Here is a 22,134-nt window from a genome sequence, read left to right on the forward strand (position 1 = left end):
ACAGGGATTTTTTTTTCCTTTTTTGATGATTGCTGTCTCCCCAAACCCAGAACGGTGCCTGACCTATAGTAGGCTTTCAGCAAATATTTGTTGAAAGAATGAAAAATCTCCCAAAGAGAGCCAATTTTACTGTTGAGAAAACTGAGGTTCAGTGAGTTATACTAATTGGCCCAAAGCCCAGCAAGACCCTGAGGCAGCTGGGTGTTTCCAGCGTGCCTGCTCTCAATGGCTTTGCAAAGTGCATATCTGAAACGCCTGGCATTGTCCCTGCTACCCTGCAATTGCTCAACAAATATTAATGAGCTTGCCTACATGGGTCAGTCCCTCTACTCTGCTAGAGAATTCCCACAGAGTGACAAATTGTCATATAGCTATTGCTTTGAGAAATTGGGTTAAATTACATGGTACAAAAATAAATAAATTTTTAAAAATTAAATAAATAGATAAAAGGTGGACCTTTCAGAGATTTTGGAAGAAAATTCCCCAATCCTGATAATGGTAGGAGTTTGCAGGGGCCTCTCTGGCCTTTCTATCCTGATTCTTTTTCCTGCTGCCTTCCCTTTTGTGAGTGTCTCTTCCCCTTTTTGCTTGCAGTGAGTTGTGCTCTCCTGTAGGCTACAAAGTGTCAGTTGTTATAAAATCCGGGAGGTGGAGCTTAGTGACGAGGGCCGGTGAGGGTGGTGGGGGAGCGTTCAGCCAGCCCTGCAAGGCGAGCAGTCCAGCTCCGGACTCACCCAAGCTTTAGCCTTGCAGCAGAACTTCCTTCTCACTCTTCTGGCTTTGATTCTCACTGTACATCAGACCAGAGCCGCTGAAGGGAGGGACGATGCGAGATGACCGGCCCTTTGGCAACCTGACCATCTCCTTAGCAGAGCCTCGGAAAGCCAGCCCGGGGCTGACCGCGCAACCAAGGAGACGCCTCGCCTCTCCTGGATGTGTGTGTGTGTGTGTGTATGTGTGTGAGCGGGAGAGCGGGTGTGAGTGAGTGAGGGTGTGTGTGTGCATGTGTGCGTGTGCATTGTGACTGTGTGTGCATCCAGATGAGTGTGCGAGTGCACGCGTGAGTGTGTGTGTGTATGTGAGTGCTTGTTCTTGGTCATCATTTTTTGGAAGGAAAACCTTGAAAATCTGGGGCAGGTTACCGTGCTCCTAGGGTGGTGGTTCTTCTTTTGCAAAAGGAGCTGACCAGACCAAGCTACTAGAGACATTTTTCGGCAAGTAAAGAGAATTTTCCTTCCAGAAGGAGAAGGATTTTTCCCCTGGCTCTGCAGTCAAGTAAAGAGATTAGCTCCTAAACCTGTGAAATCGACCAGAGCCGAGAGATTACCAGGGCTCGAGAGAGAATACAAGAAGAAAAGGAGAAATAAATAGCTTGTCAGTGCCTTTGGCCACGTTGGAAGATGTCATCTCAAACTAAGTTCAAGAAAGACAAAGAGATCATTGCCGAATATGAAGCCCAAATAAAAGGTGAGATGCGGGCTGGGGAGTCATGCTTCCCCTCCCCTTTTCTTATTCCCTTGCTTTGGTTCCCCCTCCTTTTCCTCCCTGCCATTATGAAATGTTGTTATGCATCAATAATCTTATTGTGAGGAGGAACAGCGGCAGCCGTACAAGTCCAGACTGGTTTCAACTGCGGAGAGCGCTGGTGCTGGGTGTATGGATTATAGAGCGGCAGCGATCACTGCATTGCAGGTGTGCAAGGAGGATCCGACCCCGGCTTTAGGAGTGTCTCTGATACTCCATCATCTTTGCTGTGACATGTCACTCTAAGGCCATTTTGACAGTCACCCCCTCCCCAATTCCCTTAATGGGGTGCCTATTTTTTATGGTCTGCTATCTTTTTTCTTTTTCGTTTATCTCGTTGCTTTGCCTCTGCCCCTTTCTCTGGGCTGGAATTCAAATGCATGTGCACAGGGCAGTGGCACAGGGAGGCAGCACTGCTTTGTCAGTGTCTCTTGGCTGGCCAGGGTTGCCATGGATTAACTGTTATGGGCTATATTGATTCAAACTAATGCAGGCATTTAGGTATAAAGAGGGAACTCAATGCAGAAAATGTATTCTTGTGCAGTGTGGAGCCCCAGTCATCTTCCGTGCACTAGTGTTTAGGGTCATCAGCTTTCATTCAAAGCCAACAGCTCAGTGTGCCGTGTGGGCTGGTAGGCACTGCCTGGCTTCCGTAGTGCCAGGGGAAGCCTGCCAGGAGGGTGAGATGACCTCTGGCTGCTTGTTCCAGCTTTGGTGCTACTAGGCGCACGCTCCTCTTAGAAGCCGCTCCCTAAATGCAGACTAGCAAGGCGAAATAGGACACTGGACACAATCGCACAGACAAATGCAGGCAGAAACCTCATTCAGGCCAGGCTTCTCCCACCCTCCTGACTTCTAGGCTCAGCTTTGGCAAGGAAAACCTAACAGCACCATTCACTATATTCACCCTTTCTCAGAGGATGTACCTTATGGAAGCTGGGGCCTGTGCCTCTTAGCATCTGTTTTCTTTCTGGTCACGGTTCTCCTTGCTGCGACACAGATGTGTTGTGACCTTTCATAGAAAGAGTAAAGACAGAATACATCTTCAGTGGATATTGATGTCTCCCCTTGAGGTGATGTGTGGACTATTGAGCAACTTGGTTATTTGGGGCTCAGGCGATCTGAAGTTGCCACACCTGCTTCTAGGTGCTGCAGCAGCTCACGACTCAGTGACCCAAGAAGGCGGTAGCCTCCCCAGAAATGGCAGGAGGCCGGACAGTCACAGCTGCCGTACACGCTTCAGATGCTTGGGAAACTTTGGGAGAAGAGCAGCCATCAGGGGAGAGCTTTGGTTTTTTTCCAGTCTCGCCAACCGTCTTCTGCCCTTAGTTCTGGTCACCTCTGGATAGACCCCAGGGTGAAATATGCAGAAAACCCTTGGGTCTGCTCCCCTTTAGTTTCAGTTCAGTATAGAAAACAGTGACTTATAATGTCTCAGCCTTGCTGAAAATTTAGAAACAAGCCCTTTATCGATCAGAGATTTGAATTCACCCGACTGCTCAATACAAAGCCTGGTTTCCATCTTTGCATATATACTTCCTAGGGAGTTTGTTTTATAAGACTAATTTGGCTGATTTTTTTTTAAACTGAGGTTCCCATGAAAAATGCCATAATAGAGAAGAGGGTGCTGAGTTTTGGACAAGGTGGGGTTTTTATAAACGTTGTCTTGGTAGGAAATGTGCTGATAACTTTGAAGGATTGCTACCACTGGGCCCGTGAACTTTACCTGAAGATCCATTAAGCATTTATTGCTCTGGCTGATTCATTTACTTTTTACATTTCATCTTTATTTTAACAACTAATTTGCAAGTACAAGGTAATGCATTTCAGCAGAAAATTTGCCCAAATGATCTGGTCTCTTCTGGACTCCATTCTAGTCATAAGAGATTAATTTTATTCCTTTAGCATTGACATCCACGTGATTCAGGTCAGGGTGCTGCTGGGCCCATGTGGAATCTTTTCTTTCAAAATTGTCAGTTGATCATCATTATAATTATTGTGTATACAGTGATATGTAGTTTCTGTGGCTCATTCCCAGATATCACTACTCTTGGACTACATAAGGGTTTGCGTGAACTCAGTTTAGAGATGAGGAAACTGAGGCTTCATAATATTAAATGACTAGCCCACCGTCACAAGACTGGAAATGTGAAGACAGCGGGTTTTCTGTCAGGCCCAGTGTTCCCTGATACATTGTTTGCCTGCAGCTGCCCCTGGAAGGATTGATGTCAGTAGCAGATGGCAGTTTTGTGGTGGGGCTGGCTGCCTCCTGACGGCATTCCATTGTTTGCCCTCTTTCTTTGATCCCTTGCCTTTGTTGCTTGCTTCTGAAGAATGTTTGACCAATCACCAAAAATAATGCCTGATGCCAATTACCTTTCTCCCTGGGTAGCATTTGACCAATAGCGCTCCCGCTAGTTAGGTTTTGTGCTCTGTGAATTCTGTGAAGGGAACTTTTGATTTTTAAAAAATGATACTGAGTTCTTTGTAGACATACTCTGTTTTATCTCCTTCCGAAGAATTTATTGACCCAACAAAGGAGAGTTTTTTAAAGCAGCCTTTTTTTCCTGTTGTAAAAAATTTGACTCCTGCCTTCTCTTGCCTCATCAGATACTTGAATTCCTCTGATTAAATACCTGCAATGCAGTAGTTACCATATGCTTGCTCATGGGAACTCACCACCTCCAAAACCCATATACTCTTTCTTTGTACATCTCTGGCTGTTGTAAGTGGTTTTTTTGTTGTGTTAAATAAGTCTCTCATCCACCTATTGGTTCTATAGGATCTCTCACTTGGAACTTCATAGGACAAGAAAGATAATGCTTCTCCCCCAGGATTACCCATTGGATGTTTGGAGACTCAGATCATAGCTCCTGGGCTATGAATATGCTTATTTGCTGATATATAGTAGTTAAATGCTGCTTATCTTCACTCTCCTTTGAATCTACTGCATTCTGGGTTGCAAACTTCAGTCCTTTTGGGTACTTGACAGGTAGAATAAATGAGTGGTGATGGCCAAGTAATATGGCTTGTGGCAGCTGGTCCACTTCCTCAGCAAGGGCAATATAAGAAGAGATGATGGTGATTATGGTGTACCTGTTAGCACATGTCCTTTACAAATGGACAATTAATACCTGGATTCAACAAGTTGTTATCATTTAGGAATGCAGACCCAGCTAGATCTTTCAATTTTTCAACAGATACCAGAAATCTGGATGAGAGCTTTCTGCTTTTAAAGAGGTTTTGCCAAATAGACCTCCAAGAGATGATACTATCGAAAGCCTTCTTCAAGAGAGGTACTAATTTCTAAATGAGATCCTCTAGATGTGGTTAGAGAAAGAAAGCAACTCTCACCGTGTCTATGCTGTATGTAGTGCTTTTATTAATGTAGCTTAGGGGTTGAATTAGTTGTTTTCACTGCCCACCCCCTCATTGCACCATACATATTTCTTTCTCCAATCCACTAGGCTAAGATCCTTGTCAGAGAGAAGGAAAATGAAATGAATTTAATATGATTTGTTTTTGGTGATCCTGTGTGGGCTCCAAATGGGCATTGCTTCCATCTGTGGTACTCACAAGTGTCCCTTTACAAATTTGTTCAAGAACCTTGCCTGAAGTGACATCATGTTCTCTAGTTGGGAACTGGCAAGCTATAACTTCTTTCCCCTTTTGAAATTAGAACAACATTTGCCCATCTACAGCTTTTTGGCACCTTTCCTATTTTTCACAATTCCCTCAAAGACCACTGATAGTGTTTGGTAATCTTATTTGCAGGCGTTCTCAGTATCCTGAGCTCTAATTCATCTTGCTGTCAGACATAATGGTCTGTTCTACATTTATTCAGAGTTCCCATTTCCATTTCAACCTAATGGAAAATTGAAATAGAAATGCAGTGATTGACTTTAGTGTTTTATTTTTTATTACATGCCTTTAATCATTTTAGTCTATCTTAATAACAAAGCTCCATAATTTTGTGGAAGAAAAGTGGGTATTGAAGATCACAGAGAATGCATTCATTTATGCATTCATGCAATAAACATTGAGTATTTACTTTGTTTTTAGTCTTGTGCTAGGTATTGGGAGAGATGCAAATTTTTGATACATTTTTGGCTTTCTAAGAGTGTTTTTGGAATATGGTGATAAAATCAGTGAAGAAAAAATAAGACAAAAAAAACTTCCAACTGAGCACCAAATGAGTTCAGTTTTTAAGAGATTGTGCCATAGAGTGATTGGACGACCCCCTTAGGAGCCCTCATTGCCTTCAATAGGATTGATTCAATGAAGAATGTAGGCTGGGCTGGGGAACAATAGGGAATAGTGGGGACTGTGGCTGATTAGGGAGCTCACCTAGAGGAGGCAGCCGTTGCTCAGCTTCAGTCTGTCATTGCCATGAAATATGAACCCAAAGTGGCCAGTCCTTTCAGTGTTTCAAGGGAATCTGAATTTTAAAACAAAATTGCCTGATTTTTATTTAAAATTTTTTCATTAAAATTTTAAAAAGTTAAATTATTGAGCTGTAAATGTCCTTTATATATTCTGCATACAAATCCCTTATCAGATATATGATTTGCAAATATTTTCTCCTATTCTCTGTGTTGTATTTTCACTTTTTCTGTGGTGTCCTTTGAAGCACAAACATTTTTAATTTTTATGAAGTTCAGAGTATCCATTTTTCTGTTTTTCCTCAGGCTTTTGGTGTCACAGCTAAGAAGTCTTTGCCAAATCCAAGGCCATGAAGACAATCTCTTGATTTTTAAATGGTTACTCAGATTAAAAAAATAAGCCCTGGCTGGTTTGCTCAGTGGATAGAGTCTCAGCCCAGTTTACCAATGTCCTGGGTTTGATTCTTGGTCAGGGCACACGAGAGACATGACCATCTGCTTCTTTCCCCCTCCCTCTCCCTCTTCTCTCCCTCTTCTCCTACAGCCAGTGACTCAATTGGTTTGAACATCAACCCCGGCGCTGAGGATAGCTCGGTTGGTCAGAGTGTCAGCCTCAGGCACTAAAAATAGCTAGGTTGATTCATGCATTGGCCGCAGATGGGGGTGGAGGGTGGGGATATGTTGCTGGGTGGATCTTGGTCCAGGCGCATGTGGGAATCTGTCTATCTCTCTTCTCACTTGGAAGGAAAACAAAAACAAACAAGCAAAAAACAAAACAAAAACCACTACAATGTCTGAAGAAACCTGTCAATAGGACAAGTTCAGTGCATGGCCCAGCAGTTTGCAACTTCTGGCCTACAGGATGAAGTCCATAAAAAGTCCTGGGGGTGGGGCCTCAGGCAGCTTTCCTGTTTCATCTTCAGATGGTTTCTCTATAATAGGTCTGTGCTCTTATAACTACAATTGATCAAGTCCCTTGTTTCTGAATTCCCCAAACCCTTTTCTATCTCCCAATCTTTCCTCATGTGTGCTTTTGTTCTGCTTCAAATGTTTCCCTCTCATTCCCCTCTTTTAAAAAAAATGTTTAGAGTGTATTGTGTGCCTGTCACCGAAGCCTCCTCTTTTTTTCTTAATATATTTATTTATTTATTTATTTATTTTAGAGAAGGGAGAGAAAGAGAGAGATGGGTGAGGGGAGCAGGAAGCATCAACTCCCATATGTGCCTTGACCAGGCAAGGCTGGGTTTTCGAACTGGCAACCTCAGTGTTCCAGGTCGACGCTTTATCCACTGCGCCACCACAGGTCAGGCAGCAACCCTCTTTTTTTTGTCTCACCAATTCCTGACTCTCCTTCAATGCCAACTCAAGTGATGCCTTCTGTAATGCCTTCCTCACTCTCCCAGACAGAATTAGTGGTTCCCTCACCTCTGCCCTTCTTTTCTGAGCCTTATTTTCCTTTATTATAATTTTGTGTTTAGTCCTTTGGCCATGAACTCTTTCTCATTTTTCTTTTCTTTTCTTTTTACAGAGTCAAAAGAAGGGCCCTTGGATCTTAAGAGAAAGAAAGCAAGGAGATATGTGCCTGGGGAAGGGGCAGGGGAAGGCCAGGGGGAGCATGCCTGAGGAGGGGCTGGGGAAAGGCATCCGGCTGAGAGGATGAGAGAGAGGAAGAGAAAGAGAGAGAGAGAGAGAGAGAGAGAGCTCTTGGCCATGGACTCATTATTATTATTATTATTTAGATTTTATTTATTCATTTTTAGAGAGAGAAAGGTGGGGCAGGGGGCAGGAAGCATCAACTCCCACATGTGCCTTAACCAGGCAAGCCCAGGGTTTTGAACTAGGGCCATGAACTCTTGAAGGCAGACATACTTATAGTCATCTTTGTTTCCCCAGTGTGCTTGGTACATGATTGGTTAAGGCAGTGGCTGCTGATAAGTTACTAATAAGAAGGTTTACTCTTAACATAATTGAACGACAAGATAACCTGGACTTGTTATCTTTGAATATATGTATCCTGATTTATTGATGTCACCCCATTAAAAAAATAAAATTATTATTATATAAAAAAAAAATAGAAGGTTTACTCTTATAAACTCATGGCTCAAACAGTTACTTTCTTTGACATTTGTCTTAGCTCGGGCTGCTACAACAAAATACCATGGTCTGGGTGGCTTAAACAGCAGACATTTATTTATCACAGTTCTGGAGGCTGGGAAGTCCAAGATCAAGGTGCCAGCAGATACAGTTCCTGGTGAGAGCCCACATCCTGGCTTGTAGATGTTGCCTTCTTGCTGTATGATCACATGGTCTTTCCTTGGTGTGTGATGTGACAGAGAGAGGTCTTTGTCTTTCTCTTCTTACTGAGGAAACTAATCCCACCTGGAGGGTACCACCTTAGTCATCTCTTCTAATCCTAATCACCTCCCAAAGCCACCCACCCCAAAATACCATCATACAGGGGTTAGGGCTTTGACACTTGAATTGGGGGGGAGTACAAAAATTTAACCCATAATAACACCCATACTTTCTGTACCATTAAAAGCAGGAGTTTTATTGGTAAAAGAAATATTCTTCATGGTTTGCTGAATTTCCTTCTCTGTCCCTGATCGGGAAGATGTTTATTAGTAGGGATTTGGTGAAGGCTGATGTGTTGAAAGTCAAGGTGATCTCCGATGAACCAATGTTTGTCACAGCCAGGGTAGGGTATGGCTGGGGAACTCTGCACTCCAGGTGCTTCACAGTCTGGGGGAATCAGTGGATCTGGGGGTCTATATTGGCCATTTCTGGAGTTTTCACCACTAATGTTTATATGTCAGGGATGACCTTCTCTTTTCAGAAAACTCTATTATTCCTTCTTTCTTTCCTTCCTTCCCTCATTCATTTGCCTTTCCTTTCCAGAAACCTCTATCATTCATTCATTCATTCTCCCATTCATTCAGTGACTGTTATAAACCATGCTTCAGGCTATATAGCTGCATTTAGCAGTGGGAGGTAATTCATTTTTATTTAGCTGTAGGTCTGAGTCCTATATTTAGTATCTCATGTTCTTATCCCAGTAATTCTGAGAGATAGTCATTATTAGTCTCACTTTATAGATTAAAATGTAAAATTGTGGGAAATAAAGTAAGTTGCATAAAATTGCACAGCAAACAGTGGTAGTGCTAGGGTTTAAACTCGAATCTTCCTGACTTCTGGTTGTGCAGGGAGGCAAGATGCACGCCAAGGCAACATGGCTCTGAAACCCAGGAGTTTCTTCTTGGGAGACCAGTCTGGGATGGGTCTTAATCTTTGATTTCCTAACACTTCCACACTCCTTCTAATCCAGCCTCTCCTAGTCCCACCTTGATGTCCCCTAGCTGTGTCAGATCCCTTCACCCCCCACCCCAGGAAGTCATCTTTGGGAAACTTGCCCATTGGAGACTTGACAGAGATTGACAGCTCTACCTACACTAACCTGGAAATATACAGAAATCTTAGGTGTCTTCTAGTCCAAGTTTCCTACTTTTTTCCAGATGTGGGAAATGATGTTCAGAGAAGGGTTCTGGCTAGCAGGTACTTCTAGACCACATTTCCACAAAGGCGAAAGAGCTATCTGCTTGGTTTTTTGCTGTAGCCTCGTGCCTGGCATCTAATTGGTGATCAATAAATGTATGGAGTTGAATTGCTCTGGTGGACAGGGCAAGCCCTGGCGTGGTTTCACTTGTAAATCCTTCATTCCTGACGGCTTGTTGGTGTTTATAAAATATCTCGGCCATCGAGGAGTGGCTGCCCTGGAGGCAGAGCTGAGTGGTGCCTTGGAAAACAGAATGAGGCAAGTGTATGATAGGCTGAGGATTGGAGAGATCAGGAGGAAGAAAGGTTAAACTGGTTCAGAAACTGGTCCTTTCCTTGTAGGCACCAAGAAAGGGACAGAAGTTGACCTTTAAAAAGAAACGCTGAGGCCCTGGCCGGTTGGCTCAGTGGTAGAGCGTTGGCCTGGCGTGCAGAAGTCCTGGGTTCGATTCCTGGCCAGAGCACACAGGAGAAGCGCCCATCTGCTTCTCCACCCCTCCCCCTCTCCTTCCTCTCTGTCTCTCTCTTCCCCTCCCACAGCCGAGGCTCCATTGGAGCAAAGATGGCCCGGGCGCTGGGGATGGCTCCTTGGCCTCTGCCCCAGGCGCTAGAGTGGCTCTGGTTGCAACAGAGCAACGCCCCAGAGGGGCAGGGCATTGCCCCCTGATGGGCAGAGCCTCGCCCCCTGGTGGGCGTGCCGGGTGGATCCTGGTCGGGCGCATGCAGGAGTCTGTCTGACTGTCTCTCCCCGTTTCTAGCTTCAGAAAAATACAAAAAAAAAAAGAAAAAAAAAAGAAAAAAAGAAAAGAAACGCTGAACTTCAGAACCTCTGGCCTAATATAGGACCCAGAGAGCTGTGTCCTGGGCTCAATTTCACTTGTAAATGCTTCATTCCTGATGGCTTGTTGGTGTTTCTCAAATATCTTGGCTGGCCAGGAGTGGGATTTTGGCTCTGTTCTCTGAATTTGTTTAATTATTAGGCCAATTTATGTGAGGAGTAGTGCTCCCTGAGGTGTATTCTATGATATTGGCTATAAAGAGGTGTTGGGTGGAAAAAACAGTTTTGTGGTCAAATAGGTTTTGGAAGTTCCAGCATCAAGTGAATGAAATAAGTTTGTTTCCCACAGGACTTCTGGGAACCTTGAGTGTGTTGAGTATGAATCTCCAAGAAGGGGTTGTAAGCTTTCCTCAAACTTATTTGATCTTTAGACCCTTTTCATGGAATACCTCTCAACACTGTGTTCCTGAGATTACCTTTTTGGAAAATGTCTGCCAAATGGTTTGTGGATTATCCAGATTCTTTCTCTTAAACCTTTTGCCCAGTTCCCTAATTTTTCTACTTCTCTCAGAGGGCAATTTGAAGAGGAGAAGAGGCAAAACAAATAAATGCCTATCCAGCTCAGCTAAGTGATACCAGTGTGGTGCTTTGAGGTCACTTAGAGAATGTGGGTTTTGACATTTCCAATTACAGAGCGCTCAACTGTTAATTTAAACAGTGATTGGGTGACAGCTCATGCCTGATCAATATGCGTGGCATGTACACATGTGCCCATCTGTGTGTGAAAGTAAGGGGTTCATTTGGCTGCAGGCAGTCTTCAAGGTACCGTGAGGGGGCCTAGGCGGTGCCCCCGGGGCTGCACCGTGGATGCCAGGTGGTAATGGTGCAGATGAACACATAGGAGCCCGCGGCCCGCTGCACCTCAGAGAGGACAGAGCTCCACCACAGACCCATCCAGAAATATGTTTTCCTTTATATTTTGTAAGTTGATTTTCATTTCACTCCTCTATGCTGTTGAAGGTGGCAGCAATAAATCTAAGTCCGTTTGGGATTTCCTCTCTGGTTTTCTCTGGTGTTATGTCCCAAATCCAGGCTGATGGAAGTACCACCAAGCGACATTTGTTTGGTTTGGCGCTCCTGCTCTATTCTCCTTCTCACTGGGTCTTCAGTGGTTGGTTGTGACCTTTATCTAAATATTGAAGCTTCTTTACATGTCCCCTCTTGAGCTACTTCTATGTGATTTGCACGCCCTGGGGTGGGGGATGTGATCCTGCGGCTCACATGCCTTGCTGGTGGTGAAGGACTGGACATTTGTCTCAGGCCGGTCTGGTCACGCCCACGCCCAGCACTCACTTCTCCTCCAGTGCCTCCCTGGGGCTCTGCCTGGGGAAGTGGCCTGGCTCCTCTGTTTTCAGATTCTGCAAGTCCTTAGGGGGTTCCCTCATTACCCTCTTTCGCTGGCTTGTTTGGGATGAGGCAGGGTGCAGGTTATTTTTTTATAGATGCATAAAATCTGCATATACCCGGCTCCCTGAAGTCTTTATCCCTGTGTGGGGTGGAAAGGGGGCGGGTGAGACCGACGGTATCCTGGCACTCAGTCATCAAACATTCTCTCACAGCTATTGTCCATAATCCACATTTCTTTTTATCCTCCCTGAGGACTAGGCTTTTGAAAGTCAAAAGCCAAGAATTGAGTCTTTCTCTGTAGTATTGTTCCTGCGGAAATGAACACAGAATGCCCTCCCTTACCTGAATCAGGTCCAAGAAAACCTTCAATATTTTAAGATATTAATTGCAGTGAGTTTCCTTCCTTCTCCATCTTAGCCTAGACCACTATCGCCTCCTGCTGGAACCGTGGCAACATCTTCCTAACTCAAGGCTTCTCAACCTCCATGCTCCTGACGTTCCGGGCTGGCGCATTTTCTGTTGTGGGGGCTGTCCTGCACAATGTAGGTAGGATGTTGAGCAGCAACCCTGGCCTCTATCCAGTAGGTATCAGTAACACCTCCTCGCAAGTAATGACAACCAAAAATGTCTCCAGACACTGCCAGATGTCCGGGGGTGGGGTGGGGGTAGGTGTCAAAATTGGCCCCAGTTGAAAGACACGGTCCTACCTGGCCTCCTTGCTCTTCTTCTGTCCTCAGAGTCTGTTTTCCCTGCAGCAACCAGCAGTAATCTTTACACAGCTCAAGGCTAATCATGTCACTTCTGGGCTCCAAACCCTCCAGTAGCATCTCACCTGTATGAGGATCAAATCGAAAACCCTAGCTTGGCTTATAAAGCTGTGCTCTGTCTACCTTGGCCACCTTACCTGTCCACTTTCCTGGTTCCTTGAATTTTCCAAGCCTGGATGTACTTTGGGCCTCTGCACTTAGCTTTCCTTCTTTCTGGAATCCTTTTCCACTGGATTGTCACCTTCTTGGTATTCAGCTCGCAGCTTGCATGACAGTTCCTGACCACTCAATCTTAAGTAGACCATAGGGTAACTGTTGGGTCTGCTGACACGAATTCTCAGCAGAGCACTATGGCTATATATTTTTCCTTCTTTGTATATTTCTTCTCTTTACTGGAAGTGAAAGTCTGTAAGAACAAGACTTTTTTTCTCTTGTTCATGTGTGTTTTGCTAACACCTAGAACAGCGCTTGGTATATAACGGGTGGTCATAATATTTGTTGAATGAATGAATGAACGTAGATGTCCTTGTGATGGCCTTTGCACAGGAACACTCATAGATATTTTGCTTCAGGGCTCATGGGATTGGACTGGGAATTGCAGTCTAGAGGCAATGATGAAGCAGATCTCAGCTTTCCCCAAACCCTAAGAGAGAGAATTCGGAAAGATGAAGGCACAGGAGGGACACTTGTATCTATGCAGAGCTATCCAGCTGATGGCTTAGAAGAGAATAACATAGAGAGACCAGGTGCCACTTATAGGGATGCTACAGGGAATCAAATATTTTTTGTTAACTGAGTGTGTGTCTGATATGGGGATACATAAATGGGTAAAATATAGTCTCTATTCCTGTCTTTGATAGACTTAGAGTTCTCTAGGAAAGATAGTTACAAATATAGATTAATCAATGATAATACAGTAAGTACTGGAACACTTCTGGAACCCTACACTATGGAAACTCAGAGTGAACATGACAGCTTTGCTCGGGAAAGCTGGAGAAGTTCTTATAGAAAAAGGACATTTGAGTGTGGTTTTTGAAGGATGGGTAGAAGCTCTCAAAATGGGAAAAGGCATTTCATGAAGAGAGAACAGCATGTGCAAAGGCATGGGGGTCTTGAAAGGGCCTGGGTACTTGGGAAATGGTGAGAAGTTTGATGTGGCTGAGATTCAGAGTAGATGGAGTGGAGTGGGGTGGGGGAGATGGCCTCTGGAATGAGAGGAGCTGGAAGTCTTTTCTAACCATTGAATGCTGTGAGTCTTTGACCTTGGAGACGGTGCACGAGAGTCTTTTTTTATATAACATTTTTTCTGATTATGGGTATATACATGCTCATTATTTTTGAAGTCTTAAAAATACAGAAAAATATAAAAAGGAACAAAGAAAGAATCTAGAAGCTACCACCTGAGCTAACCACTATAAATATTCAATATATTACCATCCAGATTCCATATCTGTATCTAACAGATTTGTTTTATATCTATGTGTAACAAAAAAATGGGATCATAGGTCTTTCATGAAAAGATACAAAAATAAAGCTGATAAGCAAATCAGCATAGGCCTATAGGCCTAGGGCTTGAGATAGAGTATGGCCTACAAATAAACAGATGTTGCCGAGTAAGAACATCATTAAGCATCATCTTCCATGTGTTTGGATGGTCCTTTAGGGTTGGCAGTTGTGCTAACTGGCTTGTGTTGGCCACTTCTATACCCACAAATTTGTATGAAATTTGGGTGAACTAAGCTCAAGAACTTCTCCCGACTTCAGCTCTGGTCCAGTCACTTTCAGCTAAAAATTGCCCCCTTCTCAGTCACCTATAGTCTTACTTCCTTGTTGGTATCCAGGCAGTAGTTCCTGCATTTGGCAAGAAGTACTAAAAAGAGAGTGTTGCCTAAGAAAAAAAAAATTAGCCTCAAAAGCAGGTTACCCTCTCTGCTGGTACCTTTCCTCTGGTTTACCTTTCTTGGCTGTTCTCTGCTGGAGTTCCCAGTCATCAGTGGTACTTTTGGGATTCCTGAATGCTGGTCTGTTCCCAACACTGGTAACCTGGCTTATAATGGTTTGTGAGGGTATTTTCAGAATATAGTTTGCTATATAGATCAGTGTGTTTTCCAACTTTTTGTCAGAGAGAAAGCCCTGTAGGCACATAGAGTTCTTACTGAGAGACTGGAGTTCAGAGGGAGGGGATAGCTCTGTAGGGGGACCTTCCATAGCTTCGAGTGCCTATAAAGGACCAGAGAGCGCTGACATGGGAGACACCAGTGAATTTAGTGAATTTAGGCACCTTCAAGGACATAAAAGAGTGGATGTTGCTTCTCTGATTTTATTTATATTAACTGCAGTCTGGCTGAGCAGCATGACTCCTCTCCAACTGTTGTCTCAGTAGGACACTGCCAAGCAGAGTTGGCCAGCACTTGACCTTTTACTTTTCATGGTCTCTATTTTGATTAGTGGCCTCTCCAGACAGTATGTTTTGCACCTTCTGAAGATATATCATCTTGGGGAAACTGAGGCAGAAAAATGGTCACTCCTTGGCTTCTGACACCTGGTATCTGATTACTCCTTGACCTCCTACCCTGGCCGTTTGAACTCCTGACTTTTTGTGTGGTTGTGGTCTTTTGAGTTTGAACCTCAGCTTACCCAGGGCTTCAGTTGTGGCCTGATCCTCCTGCCTCAGGCCCCACCCTAAGTATGTCTATCTTGCTGGATCTCATACTTGGTGTAATAGCCATTGAACCTCTGTGCCAACAGTGATGGAGGCCCAATTCTCTCTGCCAGAAACACAGAATTGATATGCTATTGGGAATAGTGCAAAAGAAATGTTGAGAATATGGTGGGTCAGTTTACTTTGATTCAGTTTAACAAATATTTATTAGTGCCTACTATGTTCCTTGCCTCCACAACAGGAAGACAAATTTTAACTTGCAATTACAAAAATGTTTATGTAACACTATGAAAGGGCGACACAGAGTTACTGGAGGAACCTATAATAAATGGATCTAAATAGTTGAAAATGTAGGTGATTTCTGATATTGATCTGTAAGGCTGGATTGGCCAGGCTTATCTCATCACCATTATTTCCTGAGCTATTTAGGATCTAGACAGAACTGTCTTTTCATTTAGAGAAGGGTCAGAAGCCATCAAAATATTTAAGGGGACAGGAAGATTTTTTACTTCTATGAGAAACACATAACTCTTGGTATAAAAGATTGAAATGATTTCAGAAGAAGAATTTTATAATGTTTTACTCAAACTGGTAAGCACAGTCATGGGCTAAGTGCTTTTAAGGTGCAATTAGGTCTGACCTGTGGTGGCGTAGTGGATAAAGCGTCGACCTGGAATGCTGAGGTCGCTGGTTCAAAACCCTGGGCTTGCCTGGTCAAGGCACATATGGGAGTTGATGCTTCCTGCTCCTCTCCCCCCCCCCTCTCTCTCCCCTCTCTCTCTAATAAAAATGAATAAATAAAATCTAAAAAAGTAAATAAATAAAAATTTTTTTTAAAAAAAGGTGAAATTAAAGCCAGAGATCAGCTGAAGAGGATAGAAATCCATGTTGGTTGGATGGAGTTATGCTAAAGTCACAGAAAGTGGGTGAGACAAGAATATGGATTGTTGAAGGAGGCAGTTGAGATATGTGATGGTGGGGGTGGGGGGCATGCTCTGGCTGAAATCACACAGGCCTGGGTTTGAGTCTTGGCTTATGGCTTATCAGCTGAATGACCTTGGATAAGTCTTTTCTTTTTTTTTAATTTATTCTTTTTTTTTTTTTTTTTTTTTTTAGAGAGGAAAGGGAGAGGCAGAGAGAGAGAGAGAGGAGAGACAGAGAGAGAGAAGGGGGGAGGCGCTGGAAGCATCAACTCCCATATGTGCCTTGACCAGGCAAGCCCAGGGTTTCGAACCCGCAACCTCAGCATTTCCAGGTCGACGCTTTATCCACTGTGCCACCACAGGTCAGGCCGATAAGTCTTTTCTTATCCAAGAAAGATAAGAAAAATAAGAATAATATCTCATCAGTTTCCTTATTTGAAAAACGGGAATAATAATAACTCACTTTGTGTATATGTGTGAATTTTTTGAAATAACAAACATCAGAATTTCTAGCACATTGCTTGGCATACAGGAACATTCCCTGAACAATGACAATGTTAGCTAAACCACTAAGAGAGTCACCAGCATTCAGCGTCCTGGACAAGGAACCTGAGTGCAGTGCGGGTGAAGCAGCAGTAAGTGCACCTGGATGGAAATGAGGGGAAGAGGGGCAGTGCTAACAACCCGGAGAAGTGGAGTTGCCAGCATGGGCAGCTGGGAAAGGAAGGTTCCAGTAAGTCTTAGTCAGGCATGATGCTTTCTTTGTTTACTTCATTGTTTTTCCCAGTGTGGCTTCTGGACCTCCAGCATCAAAATCATGGGGGAGAAATTTATAACAAATTTGGAGTCTGGGGTATCACCCCAGACCTATTGAATCAGAATATTTGGGGACAGAACCTGGAAACCTGGATTTCATGAATATTTTGGCCTGGACTATAGTAAACTGACCACCTTGACAGTCTGTGTGTCCTTTTTCTTTATATTTTCTTTATTTATTTTTAGAGAGAGAGGGATAGAGAAAGAAGGGAGGAGGAGCAGGGAGCATCAACTCCCATATGTGCCTTGACCAGGCAATCCCAGGGTTTCGAACCGGTGACCTCAGCATTCCAGGTCGCCGCTTTATCCACTGTGCCACCACAGGTCAGACTGTGTGTCCTTTTTGAATGGAAAAGAATATGTGGTAATTGTGTAGACTACTGATGAAAAGAGGAAAAAAATCCCCTGAACTCCCAGTGTGTGTGCGCGCGCACGCGTGTGTATGTTACAATCCTATTTTTTTAAAATAAAATATGTGGGTGGGTCTTTATGTATTTGGTGTGTATAAAGAGTCTGATAGTTCTTACTGATTGATGATGACGCTTTCTCTTGGGGACCAGGAATGGGGTAGAGGTTGGGGTGGGGGCAGGACGGTAATGACAGGGAACACTGAAAAGGAGGCCTTTTCCCCTTATGCTCTTCAATTTTGATTGACTTCCAAAATAGTGAATGTGATTACTTTTCTAATTAAAAAACCCACCAAGTTGACAATGAAAGTAAGGAACTTGTTGACAAATTTTTCTGCTATGGAGGATGCTCAGTCACCAGCTGAACTAGGAAAGAAGGAAGGACACCTGCAAGAGATTTTAAAGTTTTGCTTAACATCTTGTGAATTGTAACAATGATTGCTGAAATTAACTGTATTGCTTTACTAGATGATTCCCCCATGGAGTGTGGAAGGTGTTTTCTTTCCTCCGCTCTTTTAAAATTCTAAGAGATGGGTATAAGGGTGGAATAGTCAAGCCCAACCATTTACGTTATTGGGTGTAAATCAGGAGCCATTGTGGCACTGTGTCCAGAATCTGGGATTTAGAGTCGTAAGACCTGAGTGAGGTCGCATCTCCATTCTGCATCCTTGCATCCTCATCTGTAAAATGAGGCATCATCTACCCTAAAGGCTAGTTGCCATGAAGATCAAACGAAGTGGTGTGTGAGAAAGTAAACTCTAGAGTTCTGCAGAAATGCTAATTATTTCTATTCTTGCCTAGCTCCTCTCCTGGGCATGCTGCTATTACCGTGGGGTTGTTTATGTGTCGCTATCCCTGTGAGCTCCTTGAGTGCAGGGATCTTCTTTTATTCATTCTGAATTCTTGTGCCTGGTGCCTGCCATACAGGAGGCATTCATAGCAAGTTCTGGAATAGCTATCAAGGATAGAAAAATGCATGCCCAGTTCAGTTTAGGCTTATGAAAATATTAAGATGCTTTTCCAGGAAGCTGCCTTCCATTTCTATTTAAAGGAATTAAAAAAAAAAATCCAGCCAGGTCTACAACAGAAATGATATTGCTAGGAGAGAGTAAAGAACTTCATTAAGGAAAATTTAATTGCCCAGTTTTCTAAAGAGACAGAGCCACATCACTCCATCCTCATTACTGTCAAAGGCCAGACGGCTGGTTCCAAGGAGGACAAGATGAATGAAAAGGGATTGAGAAGAGACAAATCCTGATACTTCTGGAGAAAAGTCTCTCAAGAAACAGGAATAGCCCCTGGATCACCAGTGTCCTTTATTGTTTGTCAGAGCCCTGGAATGAGCCTTCTCCAGGCTCCTCAGACAAAGACCCTTTTGGCCTCTACCCCAGACTGTGTCTGGTAAACTACAAAGTCCCTCTTTCCCCTGGAAGTGGGAAAATGGCCAGTTGCTTGACAAAACTGGGAGGATTATCTGAGGCTCAACTTGGGGGCTCCAGTACTTCTAAGACCTGGATAATTATCATCTGAAATGGTGGAGGAAGGACTGGAGCCAAGCCTAGAAATAGAGCCTTGGTGTATGTAGTCTTTCAGTTAGGAAGTAGGGGACCAATTTCAGCATTGGGCCTTTGGACCCTTCACTCATACTACTACGAATCCACACTTTTTCCTCTCACTTTCCTGCCTGTACTGGTTCCCTAAGAACAGGTCAGCCCAGGGGCATCATTAGATGGGTTTATAATTGTCCAAACAAGTGGAGATTGTTGCACGGACCACTGTTGGTCTAGGTGAAGTCTCTAGTGGCCTGCCAAAGGCTCTGGCTGTACAGTGCTTTAATTATTTGGATGAGGACATGAACATGCCCATCCAGTTAGAGAATGTTAGTTTGAGAAACCAAGGAAGGTAGACTTAGTAATCGGGAATATGGTTGTTAATATCAAACTGCCTGATGTTTGTAGTCCAGCTCTCCTACTTTCTAGCTTTGTGACTTTGGACAAGTCTTTTCATCTCTTTGAGCCTCAGTTTTTCCATCTATAAAGTGAAGATAATAATCCAATCTCAAAGAGTTACCCAGGTGGTTAAATGAGATAATGCCCATAAAACCTTCTGCACAGGGCCAGGCACATAGTAAGGACTCAATCAGTGTTAGCTGTAGTTATTAATAATCACCACTGTAAGTAATACCGCAGGCTGTGGAGTCCAGCAGATCTGGGCTCAGGTTCTAGCTGTGCCACTTACTAGTATGGACAGATTGTTTAACCTCTCTGAGGCCCAATGTCTGTACTTCTGTAAGACAGGAACAATATACCTACCTTGAGAATTTCTGTAAAGCATCCAGGCCAGGACAGACACATGGTAGGTGCTCCATAAACAGTGGTTACCATTAAGAGAAACAGAACATTCCGCAGCAAACAGAACCAGGAAGCAGAGAGAGCTTAACAGAATGGGATAAGATACTTACTTTAAAAAAGTAAAGTTTTAATAATATCTTTAAGAGAACACCTGAGAGGAATTTCTCCCATGAATAAATAGAAATGTAAATGGGGTAAGAACAAATTGGCTATTGGTTAGGATATCAGAACTTGGACCATGACCCCAGCCTGGTCCCTTGTCCAGGTGGCTCTTTAGCCCCTTCCTAAGTGGGTCCAGAGGGAAATAGATGGTAGAGGCCAATTGCTGGGAAGTGAATGCTTGTCTCAAAGCTGTGGCTCAATACCTTAATGTGGATGTCTAGTGAACTGATGGACACGTGGAGAACACCTTTGGCCTAGGTGGGTTGGGCATGCAGGTCTCCTCTCCAAGCCCATGTTTAAATCTTGGCTCTATTGCTCCAGGGTAACCAAAGCTGGGCTGGAGTTCAAACCCCTAAAGGGACCAGCTTGGATAACCTCTCTGACTTCTCTATGAGATGCTACTAAGTCTAAACAGCCACAAGGGAGAAATGAGAAGTCTGGATGCAGCCAGACTTAATTTTTGACCACCTTGGAAGTACAACGTCTAGGGATTTTGTCCACAAATGTGTCCTGGAACCTGCCTGTCTGTGATATTATTTCCTCCAACGAATGGATTTCTGTGCCTTAATTGTGACCCTGACTTTGGAGGAATGAGTAGAGTTGGCTGCCAGCTCAGTAGAGGTCAACATCCCTGTTCCTCCCTATTCTTTTATATATATATATTTATATATTTTTTTAATTTTTATTTATTTATTTATTTTTACAGGGATAGAGAGAGAGTCAGAGAGAGGGATAGATAGGGACAGACAGACAGGAACGGAGAGAGACGAGAAGCATCAATCATCAGTTTTTCGTTGCGACACCTTAGTTGTTCATTGATTGCTTTGTCATATGTGCCTTGACCGCGGGCCTTCAGCAGACCGAGTAACCCCTTGCTTGAGCCAGTGACCTTGGGCTCAAGCTGGTGAGCTTTTTGCTCAAGCCAGATGAGCCCGCACTCAAGCTGGCGACCTCGGGGTCTCGAACCTGGGTCTTCTGCATCCCAGTTTGACGCTCTATCCACTCCGCCACTGCCTGGTCAGGCTCCCTCCCCATTCTTCCCCATTCTTGTTGACCTTTCTTCTTTTTTTTTTTTTCTTTTTTCTTTAATTTATTTATTCATTTTAGAGAAGAGAGAGAGAGAGAGAGAGAGAGAGAGAAGAGGGGAGCAGCAGGAAGCATCAACTCCCATATGTGCCTTGGCCGGGTAAGCCCAGGGTTTTTTGAACCAGCAACCTCAGCGTTCCAGGACGACGCTTTATCCACTGTGCCACCACAGGTCAGGCGACCTTTCTTCTAATGCCCCCTTGAGCTTAACAGCCAAGCCTATGATCAGCACAGGGTATGACTCTGTCCCTCTGTGGAAGAAATCAATGGAGAATCAGTGATGTTCATGCTGTATCCTTAGCACTGCTCCATAGTGTGCCTGCCATGCAGTCAGGAGCTGGGTAGTTTAGGTCCCTTGGATTTAAGAATGCCTCTTTGGTGTTCTCCTTATCCAGATGTTTCAAGCAGCTCAAGACTAAATTGAAAATTCAACTTATTTTATTCTAGACCAGAACTGATCACCAAGCCCATGGTGGTCTACAGGCTACCACTGATGTATTTTGTTGAGATGCACAACAAAATTGGTCAACTTTGCAGGCAAATCTATGTCTCTGACTCTTTGAAAACTAATTGGACAATTTGGCTGCACTGGGTCCCCATTTCCACACGGTTACCCATTGACCAGAGCTGAGTAGCAACCACCATTTTTAGATGAGGCATGTACTTTCAGTCTCTTCTACTTCCTGGGCAGGAGCGCTTGAGTCCTCACACCCTCTTATCTCACACCCACTGCTTCCTTAGCTCATTTACCTACATTTCCTAGTTTCTATAGGCAGTTGGGTTTGCCATTTCAGGGAGTTTTATTCTATCTTCTTGTCTCAAATTATATTCATCAGATAGTTGTACAATGAAAATCTCATTACAGGGTAACAAATGCTTCAATGTCTATGATATAAAAATGCCTCTAACTTGCCACTGTGCTCTCAAATTTCATAATAGAGACTCCCTGGTATTATTTTAAGTAAATCCTTTACTTCTCCTCAAGGAAAAGTATGAGGCTGGAGTCAAGGGCAAGACAATCTCTCACAAAGAGAAGTACTGTGATGTTTGCCTCTGACCCATTCTCAAGGGGAACTTGGGGAGGGTGGGCAGGAAGGAGGGCCCTTCCACTGTTGGAGGACACAAGGACCCAGTGATGCAGTAGATGTGGCCCTAGTCACCTATAGTAGTCATCACAACACATTTTTAGTAGTTTAAAATCCCTCAGTGTAAGTTGACAGTTTGAACACCAAAGCACAATTCACTTACAGCGCTTCTGCTTAGACAGTGTGGTCCAAGACCTCTGCACTGGACTCTGAAGTTGGACAGACCCAGGAT

The 22,134-nt window shown here is 43.8% G+C and overlaps 1 protein-coding gene across 5 annotated transcripts in view; it reads left to right on the top strand.

Annotated features, from left to right (window-relative positions):
- The first annotated feature begins 717 nt into the window (after nucleotides 1-717).
- The window catches only part of SRGAP3 (SLIT-ROBO Rho GTPase activating protein 3), a 259,881-nt gene continuing 238,464 nt past the window's right edge, over nucleotides 718-22,134 (top strand). For all 5 annotated transcript variants that reach the window (XR_010747260.1, XM_066352028.1, XM_066352029.1 and 2 more), the window contains exon 1: nucleotides 718-1,467. Coding sequence is in view for 4 of the 5 variants with exons in the window: in XM_066352028.1 (XP_066208125.1) it covers nucleotides 1,401-1,467 (67 nt within the window). In the remaining variant the exon portion in view is untranslated. The remainder of the gene's footprint in view (nucleotides 1,468-22,134) is intronic.

Source organism: Saccopteryx leptura, chromosome 10, assembly GCF_036850995.1.
Source record: "Saccopteryx leptura isolate mSacLep1 chromosome 10, mSacLep1_pri_phased_curated, whole genome shotgun sequence".
In the NCBI taxonomy this organism is placed as follows: domain Eukaryota; kingdom Metazoa; phylum Chordata; class Mammalia; order Chiroptera; family Emballonuridae; genus Saccopteryx; species Saccopteryx leptura.